Source organism: Betta splendens, chromosome 14, assembly GCF_900634795.4.
Source record: "Betta splendens chromosome 14, fBetSpl5.4, whole genome shotgun sequence".
Taxonomy (NCBI): Eukaryota; Metazoa; Chordata; class Actinopteri; order Anabantiformes; family Osphronemidae; genus Betta; species Betta splendens.
Genome location: NC_040894.2, coordinates 12,062,389 through 12,085,469, shown reverse-complemented (window position 1 = coordinate 12,085,469; position 23,081 = coordinate 12,062,389). Strand labels below are relative to the sequence as shown.

At 42.1% G+C, this 23,081-nt stretch overlaps 3 protein-coding genes across 4 annotated transcripts in view; 2 read left to right on the top strand and 1 right to left on the bottom strand.

The window, feature by feature from the left end:
• Positions 1-382: 382 nt before the first annotated feature.
• LOC114869111 (flotillin-2a) lies at positions 383-11,966 on the top strand. 2 transcript variants are annotated; one of them, XM_029172990.3, is made up of 11 exons: positions 383-623; positions 2,607-2,688; positions 4,523-4,613; positions 7,421-7,544; positions 7,652-7,770; positions 7,876-7,989; positions 8,128-8,247; positions 8,328-8,542; positions 8,694-8,877; positions 9,082-9,231; positions 9,759-11,966. In XM_029172990.3, exons 1-11 carry the CDS (start codon positions 575-577, stop codon positions 9,807-9,809), a joined length of 1,299 nt encoding a protein of 432 aa, XP_029028823.1. In that variant the 5' UTR covers positions 383-574; the 3' UTR covers positions 9,810-11,966. The 2 variants fall into 2 exon arrangements, with proteins under 2 accessions (XP_029028823.1, XP_029028821.1); XM_029172988.3 differs by lacking the exon at positions 4,523-4,613 and adding an exon at positions 5,115-5,205 and having other exon boundaries at positions 389-623.
• Positions 11,967-14,952: 2,986 nt separating this feature from the next.
• Positions 14,953-19,914, bottom strand: eral1 (Era-like 12S mitochondrial rRNA chaperone 1). The gene is made up of 11 exons (XM_029173074.3): positions 19,774-19,914; positions 19,090-19,257; positions 18,853-18,980; positions 18,693-18,770; positions 18,556-18,602; positions 18,388-18,449; positions 18,198-18,310; positions 17,738-18,037; positions 17,458-17,607; positions 17,238-17,318; positions 14,953-16,662 (listed from the first exon to the last, which is right to left on the bottom strand). Exons 1-11 carry the CDS (start codon positions 19,871-19,873, stop codon positions 16,540-16,542), a joined length of 1,350 nt encoding a protein of 449 aa, XP_029028907.1. The 5' UTR covers positions 19,874-19,914; the 3' UTR covers positions 14,953-16,539.
• fam222ba (family with sequence similarity 222 member Ba) overlaps positions 19,802-23,081 on the top strand; it is a 28,268-nt gene continuing 24,988 nt past the window's right edge. The window contains exon 1 of the mRNA XM_029173069.3: positions 19,802-19,935. The gene's annotated coding sequence lies outside the window, so the exon portion shown is untranslated. The remainder of the gene's footprint in view (positions 19,936-23,081) is intronic.

Genomic DNA, 23,081 nt, shown 5'->3' with positions numbered 1-23,081 from the left:
ATAAACAACAGAAACAACTCCTTTACATCAACACTGTACGTCCCATTACACATTGATATTACATTGCATTCCACCGATATTGTCATTTTAGTGTATCTATCACAGTGATTTCAACGTGCCAGCGAACATAAGGATTAGGTCAATAAACACAAAGGTCAAAAAGCAGATGAGTCTGAGAAAAAACACAGCCGCGTTTGTTTAGTCTTTTTGCGTGAGAACGCTGGTAACAACCACGCCTTCACGGTTGAAATAGGATCTCTGCTGTGGAGGAGGGGCGGCGCGGAAGGGAAGAGTGTCCCACAATCAGTCATTTACTGGCAAAACAAAGACAAACGGACCAAAACGTGCCTTTCAAAATAAAACAGCCAAGACGAATGTTCTTCGGCGTGGGCTTTATTTTGAAAGTTTATTTGCGGAAGCGTTATGTCGTAGCAGGGGCGTGAGGCGACCGCACGAGTGTCCTGATGAAAATAATTGTGCGCTAAGGGAAAAGGAGAAAAAAACAGTGTTTAAAAGACAAATTCGTGCCGTGTGCGTCGAGTAGGTGTGGTTCTGCCTTTTTACCGGAGACAAGATGGGAAACTGCCACACCGTTGGACCCAACGAGGCCCTGGTGGTTTCAGGTAACGACGCTAAAAGCTTTTTTCGGACGAGGTGCCGTCGATGTCGGTCTCCGCGGGCTCCTGGTTCCTGCAGCTCGACGAGGGGCGATGGACGCGAAGAGTTAGCTTGTTCCTCCCCCACCGTCACGACCAGAGTGTGGGCTAAAAACGGGCTGTGCCGTCGGAAATAACGTTTGATCAAAGTGTCGGAGGAGAGAAAAGGCGGACGTGAGCGCGTGTTTATCCCGGGAATCATCGCGTCATACGAATGAAAAACAATTTAATAACTGGTTTAATTGTGAAAGGTTTGGTGGTGGTTATTTAAGAAATATTGTAAAGCATCTACACAACAATACAAAAACAGTATAATTCTGTAGCTGCTGAGATAGTATATGATGTCATATTAGTACGAAAGGGGAGAATGAAGTTACCATCAACAGTTGACATTTCTCACTCCGGAGACAGGGCCACTGTAGAAAAACTGCAGGATTTCCGTTTATGTTGGTGCCACAGACTGGACGTCTCCTCAATCACTATCCTTTGCACAATAACACTGGAGTATCTCTCTTGTCTGATCTAATTTGGTTCTTTGACCATTCTCCAGTTAAATGTGCTCTGGGAGTGTGATACACTAACTCCAGCGTGGTCCTGCAGATACACATATTCAAGCAGCTTCCTGTTTCCCTCATGATCACAAAAGTGAAACGTCTTTTCCATTGTGAACTAACACGCAGAGTGAGGTGGGTGTGAGCTGCACGCCTCAATCCCAAGACCTTTTGGTTCTATTGGAAGGAATAGAAAGATTACAGAAAAGCGGATGTTGTGAAATCTAGTAAGAGAAAAAGCTGCTTCTTTTCTAGAACAATCTGAACCTGGATTGTGGAAGCTATTGACAAGTTTTTAGCTGATGTAAATCTCATTCATTCCTATGAACAACCTCCCCTCCTCCACTTTGGAGTGAATAATGTCAACAATCTCTGCTATGCCGGTCACGGGGGCAACTGGGGTTTAAGAATAAATGATGAGGAGCAGCATATACTCTCAGTTCTATTATTATTTTAGCTGTGGAGTTACTGCTTATGACTCTGGTTAAAAGTTAGTTTTTCTCTCACTATCCACTTTATTGTCTTGTCTTCTAGTCTCACAAACAAATGCAGTTTCCTGCGGTGTATCGCTCACTCACGCCAGAGAACTGCTTTGGTTGTGTGTATTTGCAAAGATAGCTCAGCTCGTGCGTCTGTTAGCATGTGACAGCTGGGAATTTCGCACCGAGCACTCAAGATTAAACTATCAGACTGAAGCCACTAAGTCGAGATGTGTGTGGCCTTGTTTGAAACCTAGCCAGTATGAGACATACTTACAGTGTAGTGTAGAAATAATTGAGTGCTTAGTTGCTTTTATGAACATTGTGACATTACTGCTATTATAATGTAATATCTGGATCAGTGACAGGATGAGAGCACATTCAGGTAATAAACACAGGATGAACTTCAGCGGGTGACGATGAGGAATGAGTTTACGAATGTCAGCTTCCTACATTGTTGCTTTAATGAACAGGCATCAAATCACACATTACTTTTGTTTCTACATTAATAAAGTGCCTCGGTTCAAACCCCATAAAGCTCTTCCTGGTGTGATACAATAAATCAGTTTGTGTACTTGAAAACTGCGCCGGAAACCGACATGAGCTTACTCCTTGTAATGCACCAAAGGGAAAACATTATGTGGGCTGTGGTTGGAAGATGGGGGGAAGTGTGTGTGTCTTTTAATTTCCAAACACCACATGCTCATCACGTGAAATTGGGTCACTTGTTTGTTTGAATTGACTCTCCTGTTACAGCCAGACGCGGGACTGTGCATCTGTTGCTTTGCATGTGTGTTCAGTGCATACAGATTATTGATTTTACATTTGATAAACGAGTCAGATAAACCTGGTAAATACATGTTGATCTCAATCAATATGCTGTGTGTCATCCATCTGCTTGTTTCATTTGTGTTACAAAGGTGCTTGCTGTGGCTCAGATCAGAAGATGTACGTTGTGGGAGGCTGGGCCTGGGCCTGGTGGCTCATCTCCGATGTCCAGAGGTAAGGCACGTCTGTCCTGGGAGACTGGCGTGGAGGTGGTAATTAATACAGTGGCTCCACAAAGTAGTCACATTCCTTCATAAACATTTGATTTTCTCAATTTGTTGTGTAGACCTTGTAGAATTTGACAAAGCTTTGTATTTGTAAGGTTAAAGAAAATAAATAGTGTATTGGTAGTGTAAGTAGTGATGCACTGATCCACTACTATTATCAGAAGCCCTGTGTGAGATTAGCTAATAGCTGGATAGAGACCTAGACCTTCCAAGTTGTTGCTTGTCCACATTTGTTTCTATTATATCATATACCAAAGTTAGCAAAGCAGTGTTTAAAAGCTGAGGTACTTTACTTCAGCATATTGTATTAATAACTGCATTATTTTACTGCTTTTTTGTTCTTGCTTTTGAACAACACACAAACAATTCAGACAAACATTAACTGGTTATTTATAGTAAATTCAGATAACATGAATATTAATGTTTAACTGATGCGTAAACACAGTGGATCACCACTGACTGCAGCGTTAAAATTCCACTCAGTTGAATCCACTTCAGAGGAAAGATAAACAAACGGCACGTGATGAAGGTCTGCAAGAGTAGCACGCATGTACTAAACTCTACTAAATATTTATACCTGACACCTACTGAACTATTACCTGACATACAAACAGGTAAAAAGCAGCTGCATCTTACACACCCTGAATAATAATGCTAGTTAGAATAAGATCTACTCTGACTCCTTCTCCATACAGGGACATACAGTACCTACATATGTACAGAAGTGAGTGCAATTCAGACTAGACGTCATTTTAGGAAGTTTTGCAAAGTTAGTTTATGTGTCCATTCAGTATCAGGGCAGTTTTGCTGGATGTGTTTTATCAAACTTTATTATTATATATTTACATTTTGCTCTAATTTGTTTAAAGAATGAACTAACATTGCATGTGGAGCTTTGGCCTTTTTAAATGCAGTGTTAATCAGTTCTTTGCTGCCTCTTCCTTTGCTTCTTCCTGCTTCTCTCTTTCTCTCTCTCTCTGTATCTCTCCCTCTCTCTCTCTCAGTCGACCACACTGTGTCTGTCATGTGAACCATTTCCCATTAAGCGCTACCCTTTTTTAGTTGCTAAGAAACATAATTACAGACTTGGACAATAAAATAAAGTTCATGTTCAAGAAGCATACATTCAATCCCAGTCTAGAGACAAACCATCTCATTAATTGCCTCTCATCAGTTTTTATTTGTTTAGAGAAAATGCAGTTTTCCTGTCTTTTCAGAAGCCAATGAGACCAGAACAGATGCTCTTTCTCTGCTCTACACTTGAGCTAAAAGCTCTGGAGCTGGCCCAGCGTATTGCAATAGAAGCGTTGGGGGGGGGCGTCTTCCTGCTCATGGCGCAGTAATCATGTTAATGCCCAGCCCTGTTACTCACTGATCCAATTCTGCCGCAGAGAGAGGATGAGCTTCCAACCACAGCCTCTGCAGAGCATCGCTACAGTCCACTCCTACTACAATAAATCAAAGTATTTGTTTAAAACAATCTGATTGTTTTATCAGTTTGGAAAAAATAATCTCTCACAAACAGTCCAGCTGGTCTAGCGCTGAAGGGGAGGATAGTGATTGTTTGCAGAGGCCATTCCTCTGTAATCTCTATCCAAATGTCCTGTCGACACTGAACCGACTTTACACACACATCAGACTCTTTGTGGCAGCTCAGGTTGTGTCTTCCACTCTATCCCTCTTCATCTTGGTTACTGACATTCCTAACACCTGTTGTTCAACTTGCTGTTTTGCCTCTGCTCACCCCCTCCCCCCCCATCGGCCCCTGCCTGCCTGCGTAGAATGTCTCTGGAAGTTATGACCATCCTCTGTCGCTGTGAGAATATCGAAACATCGGAGGGTGTTCCCCTGGATGTGACAGGGGTGGCTCAGGTAATGCATTACAGAGGTGGAGAAAAAGCTACGGCGGGTGCTGGACGCCGAAGGAAGACGCAGGGAGTGGCTCAACTAATCCGCTAACATAGCTTGTGTGTTGTTGTTTTTTTTTTCTCACCTTCTTGGCCTTTTTTCTTCTGCGGTCAAATGAGACAAGCCGCTGTCTCAAACCCAGACTTCGCCATACATCTGAACTTATAAGTCACCATTGGCAACGGGGTCACTAAATGAGAGCTATAGGAATCTAATAAGGCATACTAGGAGTCTATTACATATACTGATGGAATAAAAAAAATACTACTGCCAAATTTAAATTTGTATCAATGACAGCGTCTCATTTTCCCCGTTGTTAGTGAGCTGGAGTCCTTGGGCGAAAGGTTCCACTTTGTCCTGCTTTTCTTTTGTGTTTTGCCCACTTCCCTTCATCAAGCCTAGCTTTCGATCCAAACATGTCAGTTTTTTTTATTTTATATATATTTTTTTTCACGTTCTTCACAGGATAACGCTTGAGATTATGACCCTGCAGCCCAAGTGTGATGATGTAGAGACAGCGGAGGGTGTAGCTATTACTGTCACTGGGGTGGCTCAGGTAAATCACTACACTTGACTGGGAATGCCACTTAAGACTCTACTAACGCACACAAACACCCCCTGCTCTCCTTCTCTCTGCCATCAAGCTATAATTACAGAATGGGAACGAAGTTAGCATTTATATTTCTATTAACTCTGAGCTAGTGTACAGGCAGATATTGTCTGCATGGTCTTCACTCAAACCCTGTTAGTCCACAGGACTCTGTTCTGTTTATGTAGATTCTACACAACACACCTAAGATTTTTGTTTGTTTGTTTGTTTTAATTGTGTTAGTACTTTTTCTAAAAGCTTTTTAGAACCCTTAGACAATAATAGCTAAAGCATAAAGACACAGAATACATAGAAATATATTTTATATTTAAGAATTGTATTTTCTTGTGACCAGATATAGATTTCTTTTTATTTTGTACACCGTATGCATCCATCTTGGTGGCTTGTGGTTTTCTCCTACAAGTTGCTCATGTTAGTTGAGATTTGCTTCCAGTTATAACAACTGTACGACAGTAACAAAACATCCACTGCCACAGTACGTTAAAATGGAGCACCGTGCTAGTCTCTCTACAGTAAAATCTCCTGCTCTGACTGATTTCTCTTGTTGGAAAGAAAGTGCCAGTTCTGTGTTGTGGCTGCAGTGATGGTCCTCCTTTCTGTTTCCCTGCACGCATGCTTGACAATGAGCCCAGTGTGGAGAACTTAACAGCCCCCTGCTTTTCATTGAACTCCCTTCAGCTGAGCTGAGATGTGTTCCTACAACAGTGGGTCAAAATCTGTAGAAAGTTGCCTGAATAGTTTCGAGAGCATGATTCATTGTTTGCATTTAGAAAAGCAGGATTTGTCAGTAAAAGAATACGTTCATGACTTGAACCACTCTTTAAAGTCTAGCAAGGATTCATTTTATATATTATTATTATTATTATTATTATTATTATTATTATTATTATTATTATTATTATTATTATTATTATTATTATTATTATTATTATTATTATTATTATTATTGTTACCACCATTGTGTTCCTGCTTGTTTTGATCTACAATAATAGTAATTATGGAAGAAGCTGATTAGATTAAGAATATGTGGCCTACTCCACCTCTGGTACAACAGCTCTATAATATTATATACCCATATAGTCATTCAGTTTGCTTTTGTTTGCCAATGTTAGTCAGCTGACAGTAAAATATTGGCAAATTGTATTCTTGTTCTTGTACTTTCTGGAATTGAGCAACAGTTTAGGTTGAAATACAACATTCTTGTTTTGCCACATTTCCTGTATTTGTGCCTCTGAGTTGTTTGCGTTGAAGGAGCCGTTTGGATGAGGCATGAGAAGTGGTGGCGTCCCAGTGAAGGGCCAGGGTAGGAGGCTCAGGACCTAAGAGCAGAGCTTTTACATTTCACACATTAGACTTTATTCCAGGCTCTGCCTTGGCACAGCGCCCCCTGCTGACATTGTGTGTGTGGTTCTGTGGCCTTGCAGCCTTTTCTGTTGTCAAACATGTGTTTCCTTGTGATAACATCCATCTTCCTGGACATTGTGTTGCCCTGATTACTGATATGAACCCACATGCAGACCTGTCGCCTAAGGACCCAGTTCACTTGTTTGTGACACCTTTTGCTGTAGCTGACTGTTCTTGTTTTTAATCCTGTTATTGATTCTCCCTTTTATATTTTACTTTCCTATTAGTTTTGACTTTTACTGGGCAGCAGGAAGTTACAGTATTTTCATTGCATGTTTAAAACATTTTTTTTTCCATTTTAAGGCTAAATCAATTTAAGTTTATGGTTGAATTGTCAATTACTGTCGATTACTGACAAGGATGTGTGCAGTGTATGCATTCAGAATGCGACTAAATTCTTTCCTGTTATGGCGTCTTTTAATTGGCAGCATGGGTTGGGAGATCTCAAACTTATTTCTGTATAAATAAGAAGTGAAGCTGTTCACCACAGTGGAAGGTCTTTACCTTTTCAACCTGTCTATTTAAAACTCAGGGATGTACACATCCTTGGCACTAATTTGTTTAATCACAGTTTTATTCGTGTAATGAGTTTGCATTTTAAGTGTTCTTGAGTAATACACTACCGCTGTTGTAACTGAATGATGTTTTGCATCCTCCAAAGCCACTGTGTTTTGGTGTTTGCCTTTTGTGTGTTCATGCTTGTGTTGAGACTGTCTTGGTAAGTCTCTATTTAGCTGATGGTCTTTGTTGACACCAGGTGAAGGTGATGACAGAAGGCGAACTCCTGGGTTACGCTTGTGAACAGTTCTTGGGGAAGTCGGTCATGGAGATCAAGAGTGTGATCCTGCAGACCCTGGAGGGTCACCTGCGTGCCATCCTTGGTGGGTAGCTTCTCCAGACTATAGTTTTCTTCAGTGTAAGAAAAGAGAATGGATAAAATGTTAAATGTGAAGCAAGTGTTTAATTATAACCTGGGTTATTATTTTAGGCACATTAACTGTTGAGCAGATTTACCAAGATAGAGATAAGTTTGCCACACTTGTGCGGGAAGTGGCAGCGCCTGATGTTGGCCGGATGGGCATTGAGATCCTCAGCTTCACCATCAAGGTCTGACACATGAAACAGTAAAACAGTAGATCACTCCTTTAACATTTGTTTCTTGTCCATTATACACACAAGGTTTTTAAAGCTCTTCAATTTTGTTTCTAACAGGATGTATATGATAAAGTGGAGTACCTCAGTTCCCTTGGCAAAACCCAGACAGCAGCAGTACAGAGGGATGCAGACATCGGAGTGGCAGAGGCAGAAAGAGACGCTGGCATCAGGGTAAGAGGGAGAAATGAAAAGTACAGTTAAGCCATTCAATAGCATCTGGGCTCTAACTGCTAAAAGCTAATAGCTTTTGAAATAAAAAGTGATCTGATCAATCTACCTGCACTCATGTTTTGTGCATTGTTTTTACAGGAAGCTGAGTGCAAGAAGGAAATGATGGATATTAAGTTCTTAGCTGACACGAAGATGGCCGACTCTAAACGAGAGCTGGAAATGCAAAAAGCTGCCTTTAACCAGGAAGTGAACACAAAGGTATCGATCTCAGTTCGTCGCATGGACTAGGTCTCCAACAGACGTCAGAGCAGTCTAGCAATAAAAACTGCATTTTTCAGAAAGCAGAGGCCCAACTGGCGTACGAGCTGCAGGCCGCCAAAGAGCAGCAGAAGATCCGTCTGGAGGAGATCGAAATTGAGGTGGTGCAGAGGAAGAAGCAGATCTCTATTGAGGAGAAGGAGATTGACCGCACTGATAAGGAGCTCATTGCTACTGTGAAGAGACCCGCTGAGGCTGAAGCCTACAAGATGCAGCAGCTTGCTGAGGGACAGAAGTGGGTGGATTGTTTTTCTATCACAGAAAACCTGTGTTGTTTGTTTAGACCTATTCATGAAACTGGGCCATGCATTTAGTTCCTAACCATAAAGGAAGTAATTAGTTTTATATGGAATTGACAAGTTCATGCCTCTTTAATCCTGCCACAGAACAAGAAAGGTGCTGACTGCACAAGCAGAGGCCGAGAAGATCCGTCGCATCGGTGAGGCAGAGGCGGCCTCCATCGAGGCTGTGGGGAAGGCGGAGGCTGAGAAGATGAGGCTGAAGGCTGAAGCCTACCAGCAGTACGGCGATGCTGCCAAGACAGCTTTGGTGCTGGAAGCTCTGCCCAAGGTCTGATTCATTGAATATCGTCGGCATAATAGTTCCCTACACATCTAAGAGATTTACACATTGACCATTAATAACACATGCAACGTAATCCAAACCCTAACCAAGTTCAGCAGTTAGTTAAAGACTTTACCAATATTTTAACCTCCTGTATAGGTGGAGTGTGGATGAGTCATTAAATAACCGTTGCTGTTCATGTTTGAACAGATTGCCGGTAAGGTGGCCGCACCGCTCGCCAAGACCAATGAGATTGTCATCCTGAGTGGGGAGAGCAGCCGTGTGACTGGAGAGGTGACCCGTCTCCTAGCTGAGCTCCCGGTGTCCGTCAACGCCCTCACTGGGGTCGATCTAACCAAGGTGAGAGTGGCACGTAATTTATTGCCTGTCGAATAAACATCCGGCCTATAATTGGAAGATTTGAATGTTTAAAAGTGCTGAATACATAGAACACAGAATACACAGAACAGCCTCATAATACTGTTGTTGATTAATAACAGCTGAGCAGAGGCCACAAACCAACGCTCAACAATGCTCCATCCTACAAAGCTTCAGCCTCCACGTTGGGGGATTTTAAGCTAAACAGCACAAACAAACAGAGCAGTGGAAAGTCATTATTACCACCCACATGAGCCAAGTGAATAGCTTCAGCCTGTTTATTTAGAAAAAATGAGCTGAATGTGAAAATGTAGCTTTGCGAGCACCAATGCAATGGTGAGTGGGATCCAACAGAAAGCATCTCCTCAGCATCAGCTAGACATCAGAGGTGTTGGAATTTGTCTTGGAATCCAGAAAATGTATCCGACGATGAGAAACACACACGGTATATAAAGCTTTTATTAATCTGTGTTAAAACCAGCTGATCCCTGTGTGCCCTGATCCCACAGATCCCTCTGCTCCAGAAGATGATCACCCCACAGTGCCAAGCAGCCAACTGAAGAACCAGGCCAGGGTCTCTGGCTCCGACCGCTTCAACATGCATCTGCCTCAAGCGTAAAAAACGTTTCTCATTCTCGGACCCCTCATGCAAGTACCTGTTGACCAGAAACACTTGGCTGTGACCAAGGTGTGTTTTTTTTTTTTACTCGTTTACGTTTTTAATTTACTCAAGTATAAACAATCTGAGGCCTTATTGGAGAGGACCAGCCTGTATTTGTGCCTCTTGGTATTTTTAGTTTTGCATATCCCTGTTGAACTGCACTCGTTAGGATTATATCAGTCCTTTTCATTTGTAAGTCTTTGAGTGTAAACAAAAATGCAAAGTGAAAACTCCATGAGTAATGTGCCGCTTTATGAAGCTGTAAGGTTTAGACTGACATCTATTCACCTTTTGGGAGCAAAGCAGAGTGTCGCGTCTCTTTTCAAATTGCATTTAATATAGATAAATGACTCTACAGAACTCTATGGATAACACAACGTTGACTATATTACCACATCAGTGATATTTTAATCACGTCTCTGATGGTTCATACCTCGTGGTTTGTTGCCTTGTCTTCTCGTTCAGATGTGCTATGCCTGTTCACCACTCAAGTGCTCCAACCTAGTAAGATTTATCAGCGTAACACTGTTCAGACATGGGTTGAAACGTTCCAGTAGACTAGCTTTTACTAACTCACTTTTCCAAATCGTTTTAGCCATTCACGCTTGTCGCATATGTTTAAACACAGGTAGGTGTAAAAGCTGAGCAAATGTATAAAGCCACGCAGAAAATCTTTTCTCCAATGACTCTGGATGCCTGCCAGGCTTCTAAGCATCTTCTATATACCTCAAACAGCATGTGGTAGGCAGGCAGGTTCTGAGGTTCAGTCCATTCATTCTTCTTCCCTCTCTCCTTCTGCTTGTACTTTTGTTTGTGCACACTGTTTTTCAGTGATTAAACAAGTGAATGAGCCAAGCATCACTGTGCAACAACAAATGTAGCTTTACTGGTCTCTCTTTAACAGATCTTTTATTTTTTTTAATTCAGTGTTTTGCATGTAGTAAAACACGCCGTGAAACTTCATCAACCTCATCAGAATCTATGAATTAATTGTTTTCATTTTGTCACTGCACTAGTTTCATTGTTCCTTCTGACCCAAACGTCACGGGTCCGTTCACGTTTTAATGTTCCTGTCACTGTTGAAGCTGTAAATGTAAACATGGTGAAACACTGCTCAGCTTTCTGCAGTTTCTCTAATACTTCCTTTCAGTTTTAATGGCCAGTCAAACATGAGTCTGTTACACGGACGAAGGTCAGCACTGCCTGTTTCCAAACTGTGATCATTCAGTGCAGCTTGGAGGAGCCCTGCAGTGTTTGACGTCACTGCGGCATATTTAAAACAGAAGGATATTTTTATTCCACTATTACACACACTCAAATATGAGGAGCAGCGGGATCTGTGCAGAGCCATTTTTATTTCAGATGTGTAGAGGTTTTGCATCTGTTTAAAGACTTAACTTTTCGGATGTGGCCTCTTCATAAGTAAAATACGAATACTTCTGGTTTACTACACTCTGTTCAGTGTGTCTTTTCACAGTGCCTTTGTTAACTGTGGAGCTTCATCATAGTTAGATGTGTCAATCATATACATGGAATCACTGGTGGGAGGTTGTATTCTGAATTTACTATATGACAAAGACTTAGAGTGTCTACTTTATACATATACTTTATAGCTGAATGTTTAAAGTTTTCCTTTGTACTTTGTCCCCTGTGTACTTTTATGACAGTGAAAACAAAACGTATAAGGGAACATAGATATATATGTAGTTAGATGATGAATAAACATACATATGATAGAAAATTAACTTCTTCTTGTAGAATACAGATTTTTCATTATTTTGGCCATTAGGTGCCGAATAATAAAAACGTTTTTGATTTGCATTATCTAAGGAAACTAGTAGAAACTAGTGGCAAAGTCCTGTTACACAAGTAGCATTTGAGAGAAGACCAAACATTTTTGACCTACGCCTTAACTCCTTAACACATCTGACCATCCGTCTGACACCGTCTGTAGGAGATGTTGTGTGGTTCAGCATGACATTTCGAGTACATGTTCATGTACATGTTCATCATGCCTGTATTGTGTGCTATTCTATAATAAAAGTTATACATGCCACCAGTGCTGTTTACACTGTTTGATTGAACCGAGACAAGGAGACATTTGTGTGTTCCAGCTCCTCTTGGCGTTGTAGCAGAGCAGCAGGCTTCCTGCACACGAAGACAGATTAAAAGCCCTGGGTTCGCGTGAGCAGATGTGTCCTCCACTAGGATTGACATCCACATTGTCAGAGGTCACGATGCGTAATAATAACCATGACGAAGAATAAAAAAAATTCTGCACCGTCTTTACGTGGAAAAACATCTGTTCTCGACTTTCTTTCCTTCCTTGACTGTTTGACTCTGGTTTTCTATCACTTAGTATTATTGTTGTAAATTCTGATTCTTACGTGTCTCAGTTGTTTATACAAAGAAACTAATTTGTAATTTATTGTTCTTTGATTTCCTTAGTTTAATATAAATACATTGCTCACCACACTGGCACCGTCACAGGAATGTGAATTAGTTTTTTTGGAAATTAAATGTCGGTCTTCAGCTGTTTGGTGTTAATCTGACCTGAGCAGCTGCTGGAGGACATGACTGCACTCACGTTGAGCCTGAAGAGGGCAGTCAACAGTAATGCAGCTCCACCAGGAGCACAAGGACAACGGCAATGCATTTCAGTCCTACTGTAGTTATTGTAGTACTTCTGATAGATTGTTATTTTTTAATAATATTACCATTTCTATAAATATCTAATGTAAATTCATATATCTAACTTAAGAAGCTGCCCATGTAATACTGGAAGTAATTATTTTGCATGTTTAAGCCAGTTTATTAGAGGCTACACATAATAATAACAATTGTAAAACATTTGACAAATGGCATGATTTAGATAGGTAGCTGCTTTGTCCTCCATGTAACTATTGTAAAATAGAGTTAAGTGGTTAGTGGATATATGAACCATTTAACTGCGAAGCAAGGTCTATAGCGTAACCTCTGGCCCCTGAACCCTTGATTCATGCCAAAAAAATCTATGAATATTAAATGTGCAGGAAATTGTGACAGTCACCCATGTACTATTTAGAACTTTGAATCAAGAGATAAAACTGATGCATCAGGTGATACATAGGAGTTCAAATAAAATAATATGATGTGTTACATAAATGTATATTTATTTGACTTTTTCTGGAGGGTTTGTTTTATTCTAAAAATCAATAGGTTCATCTGAAAAGAACTTTGAAAGAACTTTTAAAAGCTTTGAAAATATATTACTATATACACTAATATATATGAAATGTAGATACAGTTGAATGTACCTAATATTCCTGACCGTAAACCAATGAACAGGGTTTACTTTATGTAAATGCAATGTTAGAATCCACCACTTCTTTATGCAAGTGTCATAGTTTGATACAACTTTATGTATTTCGTCCTAAGAATGAGAAATAATTGTCATAAAAACAGGCAGTTATTTAGTCTCTCCTTTTAATATTCCAGTTTCCCTCATCATAAATTACATCTGGCCAGATGTTTCCTCTATCTGAAGACGAGGTAAAACGATCCCCAGTAGTTGACGGATGGGCAAATGGGTGGATATGCACTAATACAACTACTAATACACACACATGTATATGTATTATCTGAGTACATTTTTCCCTGCACACGGTTTTAATCAAACCCCAACAAGTTACAACACCGATTATAACCTGGCTTGCTGCACAATGAGCCCTTCGTCCCTGTTTGTCTCAATAAGCTCTGATAAAAAAAAAAATTATCTGTGAAAGCAAATGGAAGTTTGCATGAAAGTTGAAGCGTTTCTGCAGGAGATAAAGAGCTGGAGGGACACAAGCCACTCTGATAGTCCTACCTTCATCTTTATCTGTGCTCACAGGAAGACCTCTCACACCCTGAACTGGCTCCCACACCCTGGGGAGTGCGTTACCACGGCAACAGCCATGTCTCACCCAAACCGGACCCTGCACCACAGGCCATAAGCAAAGACAGTTACAGAAGTGAATTATTGGAATATTGTTGAAGAATTAGGAGTCACAGCCCCTCCACTGTATAAACAGTAAGCACCTGTGATGAATGGGCCTGACCTTAAAACAGTGCTGTGAAGGCAACTGTGAATATTTCTCTCTTAATGACTTCCTGTTGGAGCAGATGCATTCATCAAAGTTGCCAGTGAAGCTACCTGTAACAAAGCAGGTGGGGGAGGGATGCAGTATCCTCCTGTATATGCTGCACAGTGTGATCTGGTTTGGAATCGTTATGTTCCCAGAAGGAGAGAAGGGAGGACATCCTCCTGCAGAAGAGTGCTCAGGGATTAAACGTTGCTTCAGGCCGTCGCTCTGTCACAGTCGAGCCATAAACAGATGGACGACGTGTGTCATCTATCAAATATTAAACGGATCTCAGCTCTGCAGATCTTGGCATCCGGCTCAGAGGTGTGCGAACGACCAGTTTGCAAAGTCATGACATCAGCTGACATATTGAAAATTTTATTCCATTCTATTAAAACACCCAACATTAATCTGAGGAGCGGTGAGATTTAGGTGATTCATGAGATGAACAATTGATCTATTATCACAGGAAGCGATTAGGTCCAGTGTTACTGCTCAGACCTTATAAAGCTCAAACACGTGTGACCAGGAAAATGTGAGGAGAGAAGCAGGAAGGTTGACTGCCGCTGCTAAAAATCATGTGTGCAAACCTATATCATAAACTACTAATATGAAAATAATTACTTCTGTTTTAAAATAAGAGTCTAGCGTCTATGCAGTTCAAAACAGACAGATTTATGTGTCTGGCTGTGGGAAACAAGGGCGTGGACCACGATCGACAGGGCCCAGAGTCACGTTAGGAGCAGATAAGAAAAAGGCTCAACCCGTGTCGTCAGGTCCAGCCCAGATGCCATCGCCGTATGCTAATGAGCTGGGGGTCTTTAAGTGCCGGGCCCAGCAGCCAGACCTGTGCGGACCCTGTGAACCAGACATGGACACCTAAGGCAAGGGAAAAGGTGAGCATGGGACAGTAAGACGCAGCAGGTGACACACGAGATACACGTTAAGCATTTATTCTTTATTCTTTATTGATATGTCTTTATTACTTTTGTCTTGCAGATTCACCAACACAATTCCAAGTGGCTGTCAACGGTTAAGTCTTGTGCCCTGGATAGGATATCATCTTATATTGTAAGTTCATTAAAGAGACACTACAGTATAGATGATGTACTATCCAGGGTTTCATTCCACCTCCGGCGCTATCAGCACGCGCTCAGGCCCAAGTGACTGCAGGCTGCACACTCAACAGAGGAGGGCCGTCAAACCGTTACCATTACTGAGTTTTAGTAATGGTAAGGGTTCTTCGGCCTTCGCTCAGTGGCATCTGGACCAGCAGCACCAGCAAAAGGACGCGTAGCTGTCAATGTGTTACTCGCTGTGAAGTGTGTGCGTGTGAAATAAAGCTGGTGGCTTCAAAAGGAAAGAAAATCTGTCTGTGGTTATTTTGTAAAAAGTCATTTAGAAGCTGGTTTAGAGTCACCGTTGTGTCTAAAGGATCCACACCAGCATCAGCTGTAATGTTATTCGACAGCGGTTGGCTTGTCTAAGTGCTGATCTCTCGCGGCACAAGCCGCTCGTCTAATCGCTAGGAAGCAGCCGCGGCAAAGAGAGCTTCAGGGCTCGACGCGCCTTCCGCGAGACGTTCAAGGCCTCGCCCCCCTCTCGCTCCCTCATCGCCCTTGCTTTAGGCCACTGGCTGGTTATTCATCAAGATGTCTCGGATAGAGTAACCGTCGTGCTAACTCACAGGCAGCAGGAATGAATCTAATCACCATTATATGACCCATTTTAGCATCAGGTTAGTGCTCCATTTTGCCATCCATTAGGGAGAAAATTCAGCCCTCGGGGGCAGAGATGGGCTTTGTGAGAGCCAAAGAAGCAGGCGGGGAGAGAGCAGGGTGGGGGGGGGGGGGGGGGGGGGCGAGAGGAAGAAAGCAGCCCAACAAAAAGGGATATTCGCAGGGATGGATGGCCACACTTCAAAGGCTAAAGTGATGCGGGGAGTGCAGGGTGCACTGGGGACATCTGAGTGAACATGACTGAGCAGGTCTCACTTCGGTTTATCTACAGGATGTGTTTGCGCCCACCAAGTTAAAAGCTCTGAGAGGTAAAGATAAACCATCGGCCTTTTCACAGCTCGCCAAACCTGTCCAGCCGTAAACACACAGTCAAACAGTTTCTCACTAAGATATGCAAGGAAACATAATTCTCCTGGATGTAGAAGAAAAAGTCTAGGGTTCGATCAATGAAGCGTGGATGATCGTCCGTGCAGTTAGACCAAGGGTCTATGCGGGAAGTTAGTCGCTCATTGACCAAAACGTTAGTGGGAAATGTTTTTTAGACTTGAAGACATGAAGCTCAAGTAATATCCCTTCTACTCATATCATCATGCTGCCACATAACAAATCATTATCATCTTGAATAAATGCATTTTTTTTCCTGAAAGGAAAAGCTCAGTGGGAACCTCCATTTATGGATAGAGTACATCGCCATAATAGCAAAGTGTCAGACCCACGATTCAAATTGTTCAAGTCTTTGAAAGTCAAATGCATCAGGAAGTCTCTCCGTCTCCTCGAGAGAAGAGATTTAATTCCTCAACTTGACAGAAAGCTTCAGTCTGACTTCCCTCAGGTAGACTCGGCTCAGGTCCTCGCTTGCCTCTTGGGCGATCCGTGCTACCATCTGGCCAGATGAGCCAATCACCATTTTCTGCAGAGAAGAACGAAGACACAAACAAAAAAGCAGATCCCCAGTGAATACACAGACTTTAAAGGACCCATCGTTGACGATGTCCTCATCAATTTAACTTAAACTATCCTTAATGCATGTCATCAGTCAGTCCTGTGTGTTCTCTTGACTCCATATTTGCCTCGTCAACGTTCCAAGTTGCTCTGTTCCAAAGTCACTGGACTTAAAACGTTTCAAAGGCACAGACATAGCTTCAAATATTCTTTGTCATTAAATATGTATGGTTCAGAAAGGCTGCTCAAATATTTACAAGTTAAAAACACAAGGAAAGGGATTCTAGAGGTTTGGCTAAAAAAATATCAGGGGCCATAAAAAAGAGGCTTGGGGTGAGAAAAAGACCTCGCTACCCGTCCCTGCCAGCAATAAGAATCACTTTAATAAGGTTCTTTCAAATTCTTCTGGTTCTACCAAAGGTTGTTCGTGCTGCACTGACATTACGAAACGCTCAATATTGACTCAGCACTGGAAGTAATATTGCTAAAGGCAGGTATGAGACTCTACACAGACCAAAATGTCATTATGCACTGGACACTCACCATATGACTGTCCTTCTTGGCATAAAGTTTCACAGAAATATCAAGCTCACCACCTTCTCTCTCGGACCACAATTCAATAGCCTGAAAACAAGACAGATTTTAACAAACCACAGAATCAAAAAGCCTATGTAATTAAAGGAGGTTAATAATGACTTGAATACCTCAAGATGTCTAACACTCTCAGCACACACACTAACTAAACACTGTGTTTATTAGTCACCTGTGTCACTGAATACGGCACTTCCTGGGGAAGATACTCCAGAAGCTTCTCTCTAATGATGTTGTTGCAAACTTCCTCAGGACTCTGATCAGTCAGAACCTCACTGTGGTACTGCCACAAGCCTGGCTTGGCCACACTCATAAAGTAGTCCTACAAGAACAAGAACAAGATGAAGAATATGACCACTGACGAAGCTCAAGACATAAACAATCAAAAATAAATAAATCACATGATCATATACTAAACTCATGTACTAGATAAGAGCACATCTAGTTTGTACCTTTAGTGTCTCCACATCCTCTTTGTCCACAGAGGAGAGCATGAAGACATCCTTAAAGTGAGGCCAGCCCTGCTGAATCCTCAGCGCCTTTAGCTGCTCTTTGCCCAGCACAGAGTTCGGCTCAGTGTCGTCTTCGTCTCCTGCTTTGTCTTCATCAAGTGACATATCCTTATTTGTCCTCTTCTCTGCCCACGGAGGCTTGATCACTGGTCTAACCTTTATTTTACGTCCATTTACCACTCCACATGTTAGCGCCGCTGTGATATCCAGCAGCCTGTCTTTAACCTTCATCCGGTCCACCTTGAAGAGCGAAGCACATTAATAAAGACATTTCAGGTATTTGAAGCAATGTCTAATGATATTTTTAACTAACTACACCACACAGCAAAAACATTAACCTCTAGACTCATGGCATTCTGATGATGATGATCATGGGGGTCGTAGTATAAATAATCAATACCTTATTAAGGACCAGTATTGCTGGGATGTCTGGGTGCTGGGCCAGACATTTGAGCACCTCAAAGTCGAGCCTGCTGCACATCCATCTGTCCGACACATCCACCATGATGACCACTGGAAACAGTAACAACAATCAGCCTTTTGAAATCAAGAACCAAAAACTAAATACTGGCAGGAAATGTATTTTATACTTAGATCAGCTTCTTTGGCCGTGTTCCAGGGATCTACGAGTAAAGACTTTTCCAGCTGATGTCTATTGAAAGGACAGAACACACCATTTATTTATTAACTTAGAATACTACTACTGTATGGGATAATTAGAATGGAAATAACGGCATCATCCAAAACAAGAAAGGTACCTTTTAACCTTTGATGCAGTGGTGAGGCCAGGTGTGTCCAGTAAAATCTAGAAAAATACACATATGAACCAACTTGGCCATTTAGTTCCTTAAAGGTATTCCAAAAGATCAGAATAAATGTCAAATCTGAGTCTTACTATTTGTGTATCATCCTCTGTAAAGACGCCGAGGGCCCGAGATCGTGTCGTGTGAACTTTCTTGGACACAGCAAAAACCTTGAGAAAAAGATCATTGACTTACAGTAAGCGTCACTGATGCATTTTGAAGCAGCCATTTTACAACACAATGAGTGAAGACCTTTCTGCCAAGGAGCTGGTTGGACAATGTGGACTTGCCAGCATTTGGGGAACCTATTATTGCCACTTTCAAGATTTTTGAGTTGTCAGGTTGATCTGGATGTCTCAGTAACAAAGACAGTTGTTCACCTGGACAAATTAAAGTGAAAGAATTAGGAATAATTTAAGCACAAAAGCCAAAGGTAGAATGACGATGTCGTTTGAGATATGAAAATTCCTAAGGCGCTGGCCCGGTTACCGCTGTTGGGTGGAACTGAGGCTGGGAGGCGATTAAAGCTGCTGTCGGCAGTTGCTGTTTCTGCTGCTCTGCCTTTCATCAGGCGGTTGAGAAACGCCTCTGATGTAATAAAACAAGCAGGAGTGAAGATAAATCCATTCCTCCCACCTCTGATGCGGGAGGCACTTCCTGTAAAGATATCAACATCTCTGTCAGCGCACTGTGCAAGCTGATTGATTGTGTTCACTTGGATGTTAATCTGAGTCAGTATCAGCATCCATAAACATTCCTTGTGAAAAATATAGATCTATTTACAGCAGCTTTATTTATTCAATAATCAATTAGTCTCTCAATTATCAAATAATATAATCTGACAAAACTAAAAGATGACTGAGATTTAGGCTGTTAGATAATAAGAACAATCAACTTGAAGACACAGGACTCTGAAAAAGAAGTCGGTGCCAATCGTTCAAATTACACGACACAGCATGAGAAAGGTTTGCTGTCTTTATTTGTTGACGGTATCTCTGATTATTTTACACATTAGAATTATTAAGGCATGAGCAGTTTTTATTTTCTATTATGACCCTAATGTTAGACAGAGCTTTAAAAAGGGCAGCGAGGAGCCCTGATTAGTTCTGTATTCCCCACGAGTCACTACATTTTGTTCATCATCCACTATTTATCAGACTGTTTGGGACTGACCCGCTCTGAGCATCCGTGACGCACTTTCCTGTCGAGCACATGTTGCGACTCGTCTGGAGACGACGTCTGAGAGGAACCGAGCCCCCGCTCTGAACGCCATGAATCTTTAAAAGGAGCTACTGTGGGATTTTAGCTAAGAAGACGCGGGTTGTCCTTGGACAGGTGAGCTTGTTTACGTTCACGTTGCCTACACGGTGGAACCATGATGCTTTGACCAAAGACAAACGTCTTCCGGTCTGAAGAAGGTCTTTGTTGAGGTTTGGGCGAAGGCTGCACCGCCCCCTAGTGGTCGATACTGTAACAACAATTATTTATTTTTCTTTTATTTTTTGCACATACTGCCTTCATTTGTTATTGTCATCAGAGTTCAGGGTTTAAGTGACCACAAGTGATTGTGTAAGAGCAAAATCTGATGAAAATAAGGCAATGAGCTGGAAAGCAGATTGAAAAGGATCAGTGAGAGAGAATCAAGTGGCTGCTGTAAAGGCCGTGAAACCACTCTGTTAAAAATAATGACATGCTGGGTTTGAATTTACATGCACATGCAATTTGCAAAACGAACAGGAAAAATAACACCCATGCATCATTTCGCAGCAAACTGCCTGTAATTACCTGACCCCCCCCACCCCCCTCTTCCCCAAGCCCCAGTTTGGAAACCACCTGTTTACAGCTGTTAGGATATTCATAGGCTCAATTCAACCGACAGCTTTTCCAAATCAGCTCATCACAATGTAGAACACATCTGCCCACACGAGCAGCTCACGGTGTAAAATAGATGACGGCGCCTTTTGGCTTAGGCGATGTTCTTCAGATCAGTTTACGCGTCTTGTCACAAATCAGACTGCACTGTGCACCCCCACCCCCCCCTGTCCCTTGAGTACACGCAACAGAGCTTATCCCAAAGGATGCTTAAAGCGCTGTGGTGACAATGCAGTTGGAGATGTACGGAGCATCGGTGCTCAAAGCAGTGCACCAACCTGCGGAAAACACTGCTGTACCACCCTGTAAGTCTTCAATACTGATCCGCAGTGACACGCTGATATAATGACTTGATAACCATGAAGTCGCTAAGGTTAATCATCAGACTGAAAGGACACTGTTTGCATATTGATTGAATGCTGTAACATGTTGTTTTCACTGTGTATGGCAAAGCCAGGCACAGCAGATGTCTCCCCGTAGTCCATCAAACGCACCGGCTGTTTGTTAGTCCTCGAGGACTTGCTCTGGGCGGAACAAACACCTCCATTGGGAAGGATGATGAAGGATATCAGGTAGCTCGCAATCTGTCATCATCTAACTCTAAAAGCTCGGCAGCAATGGACGGGCAACAAAAATGGAGCTTTTAGCAGACACTTACTGCTGAATTCCAATTGAACCAGAAACCGAAAAGGATATTTGAGGATCAGTAATGTTTGAACTTCCTTTCTATCTGCCTCTCTCTCACTCTCTCTCGCTACCTCTCAAATTCATTCAAGGCCTTTTCTCCCTCCGGGCTTTCCTCACATGGCCATTTCACGTGGGAGTGTATCAGAGTTCTTTCTATGACTGCATTAACTTTGGCCTTCAGAAAGAGCTCTCGCTCTAAAAAAAAAAAGACAAAAAGGCTTTGCCTGCAGACCATTTAATCATAAGCTGTAGCCCACTTTGCCATTTGAAGTGCACTTGCCAATGAGATTCGGCATGGTGTGATGGAAAACCTCTCTCCGCTGGTGCAATTCAGTGCACCGCTGATTCCTAATCAATCTTGTTTTCTGTAAGTCAAACAGAACACTTTTTTTATTGAGAGGCATTCCGTCAAATCTTCTAACGCATGCAGATTTTTTTTTCTGCAGGTGAACCAGGCGATATCAGACGCAGGGTTTCCGTTGCATCGCATTTGTCGCTTTGCCATTAAAAGGAGCCCGGATTAGACATGCAACAACCGGCAGCTTCGTCGCTAATAGGAGGACCTTGCTTCTCTTGAGAAATAACAAAAGTCATGGAATAATAAGCATGAGCCATGGGGCATGTCAACGGGGTGCAGCGGTGGGAAAAACAATCTGTCAGCGCGTCAGAGCATCCATCACTCCATCACCACCGACTGCAGTGAGAGGCGTGATGCTGCACAGCTGGCTGACTATCTATAAAACAGCCGCTCCTCAACTTTTTCACGCTGAGACCTCCAGTGCAGACAGGGTTATTTGTAAAGAATCCCACAGATTAATGAACGGACGAATGAATTTCCACATCTGATAGATGAGGGAGTAGCAGGATTTAACTGTTGTGTCCTGTGTGATGCCCTGAAGGTCCCCCAAGGTTCCTGGATTCGGCAATCACTGCTCCATACGTCCTTGCTCTGGCTGCTTTTTTAAAGAGGTGATTTAGCTCCCAAACTATCCATATAGGTCACACTGATCCTCTGATTGTACAATCTCTCTCTCGGTGGGGGACATAAAAGGGAAAAAAAAACTTTTATTCATTCTAGACTTTCAATCAATGGGACTTGTCTGTGAAGTGGATCAATAATGCCTCCCTTTGAAATCATCAATCACGTCAGCGGTGAATTTAAAAAGCGTAATTAGGAACAGCGTTCTTAAACATCCTGTATTGACGTCTTCTTTGGTATGGAGAAAGACACCATTCTGCATCATTAACTTTGTATTATTGCCTGATGGAGCCTGCTGCTGCTACTTCCCCACCTGCTGAACTCACAGCGCTGCGTGTGATTGGGCTTTCAGACCAAATTCCCCCCTCTTTCACTTGCTGATGGGGGGAAGCGAAGCTCACAGGCCTAAACTGGCTTGTGTATTGTAATAAGCCCGGTCCAGACACCTCCACAGTGCTGGAAGTTGTAGATGATCTGCAGCTGAATGTGTATAATTTTCTCTTAAATCATCCTACGTGATTACTACTACTGTGCAGAATCTAAGCTGACATGATATTACAAGACCACAAGCTCACACGCACAAGCGTAGCCATAACTCACCACAATATTCAGTGTTGTCCATCTGTCTCTCTCTGGTAATAAAATGGTATCAATACTGTGGAGAGGGCAGGTGGGTGGGTGTAATGGAGTAATTTATTTCAGTTGTCACAGAAATATAAGTCTTTGATTAGGGAGCTATACACATCAGGCTGCACAAATAGAATCTTTCATCAAATCACAAAGCATGTGACACTATTGACCATGGAATCCTCTCACTAGGTTCCATCTTCCCCAGTAAGATTCACAATACTATATGTGACTATCACAATGACGCAAAGTCTGAAAGAAATAGAACTCAAGAGAAGCCATGTTTCAGAGTAACATGAGTTTTAAATAAATTTTA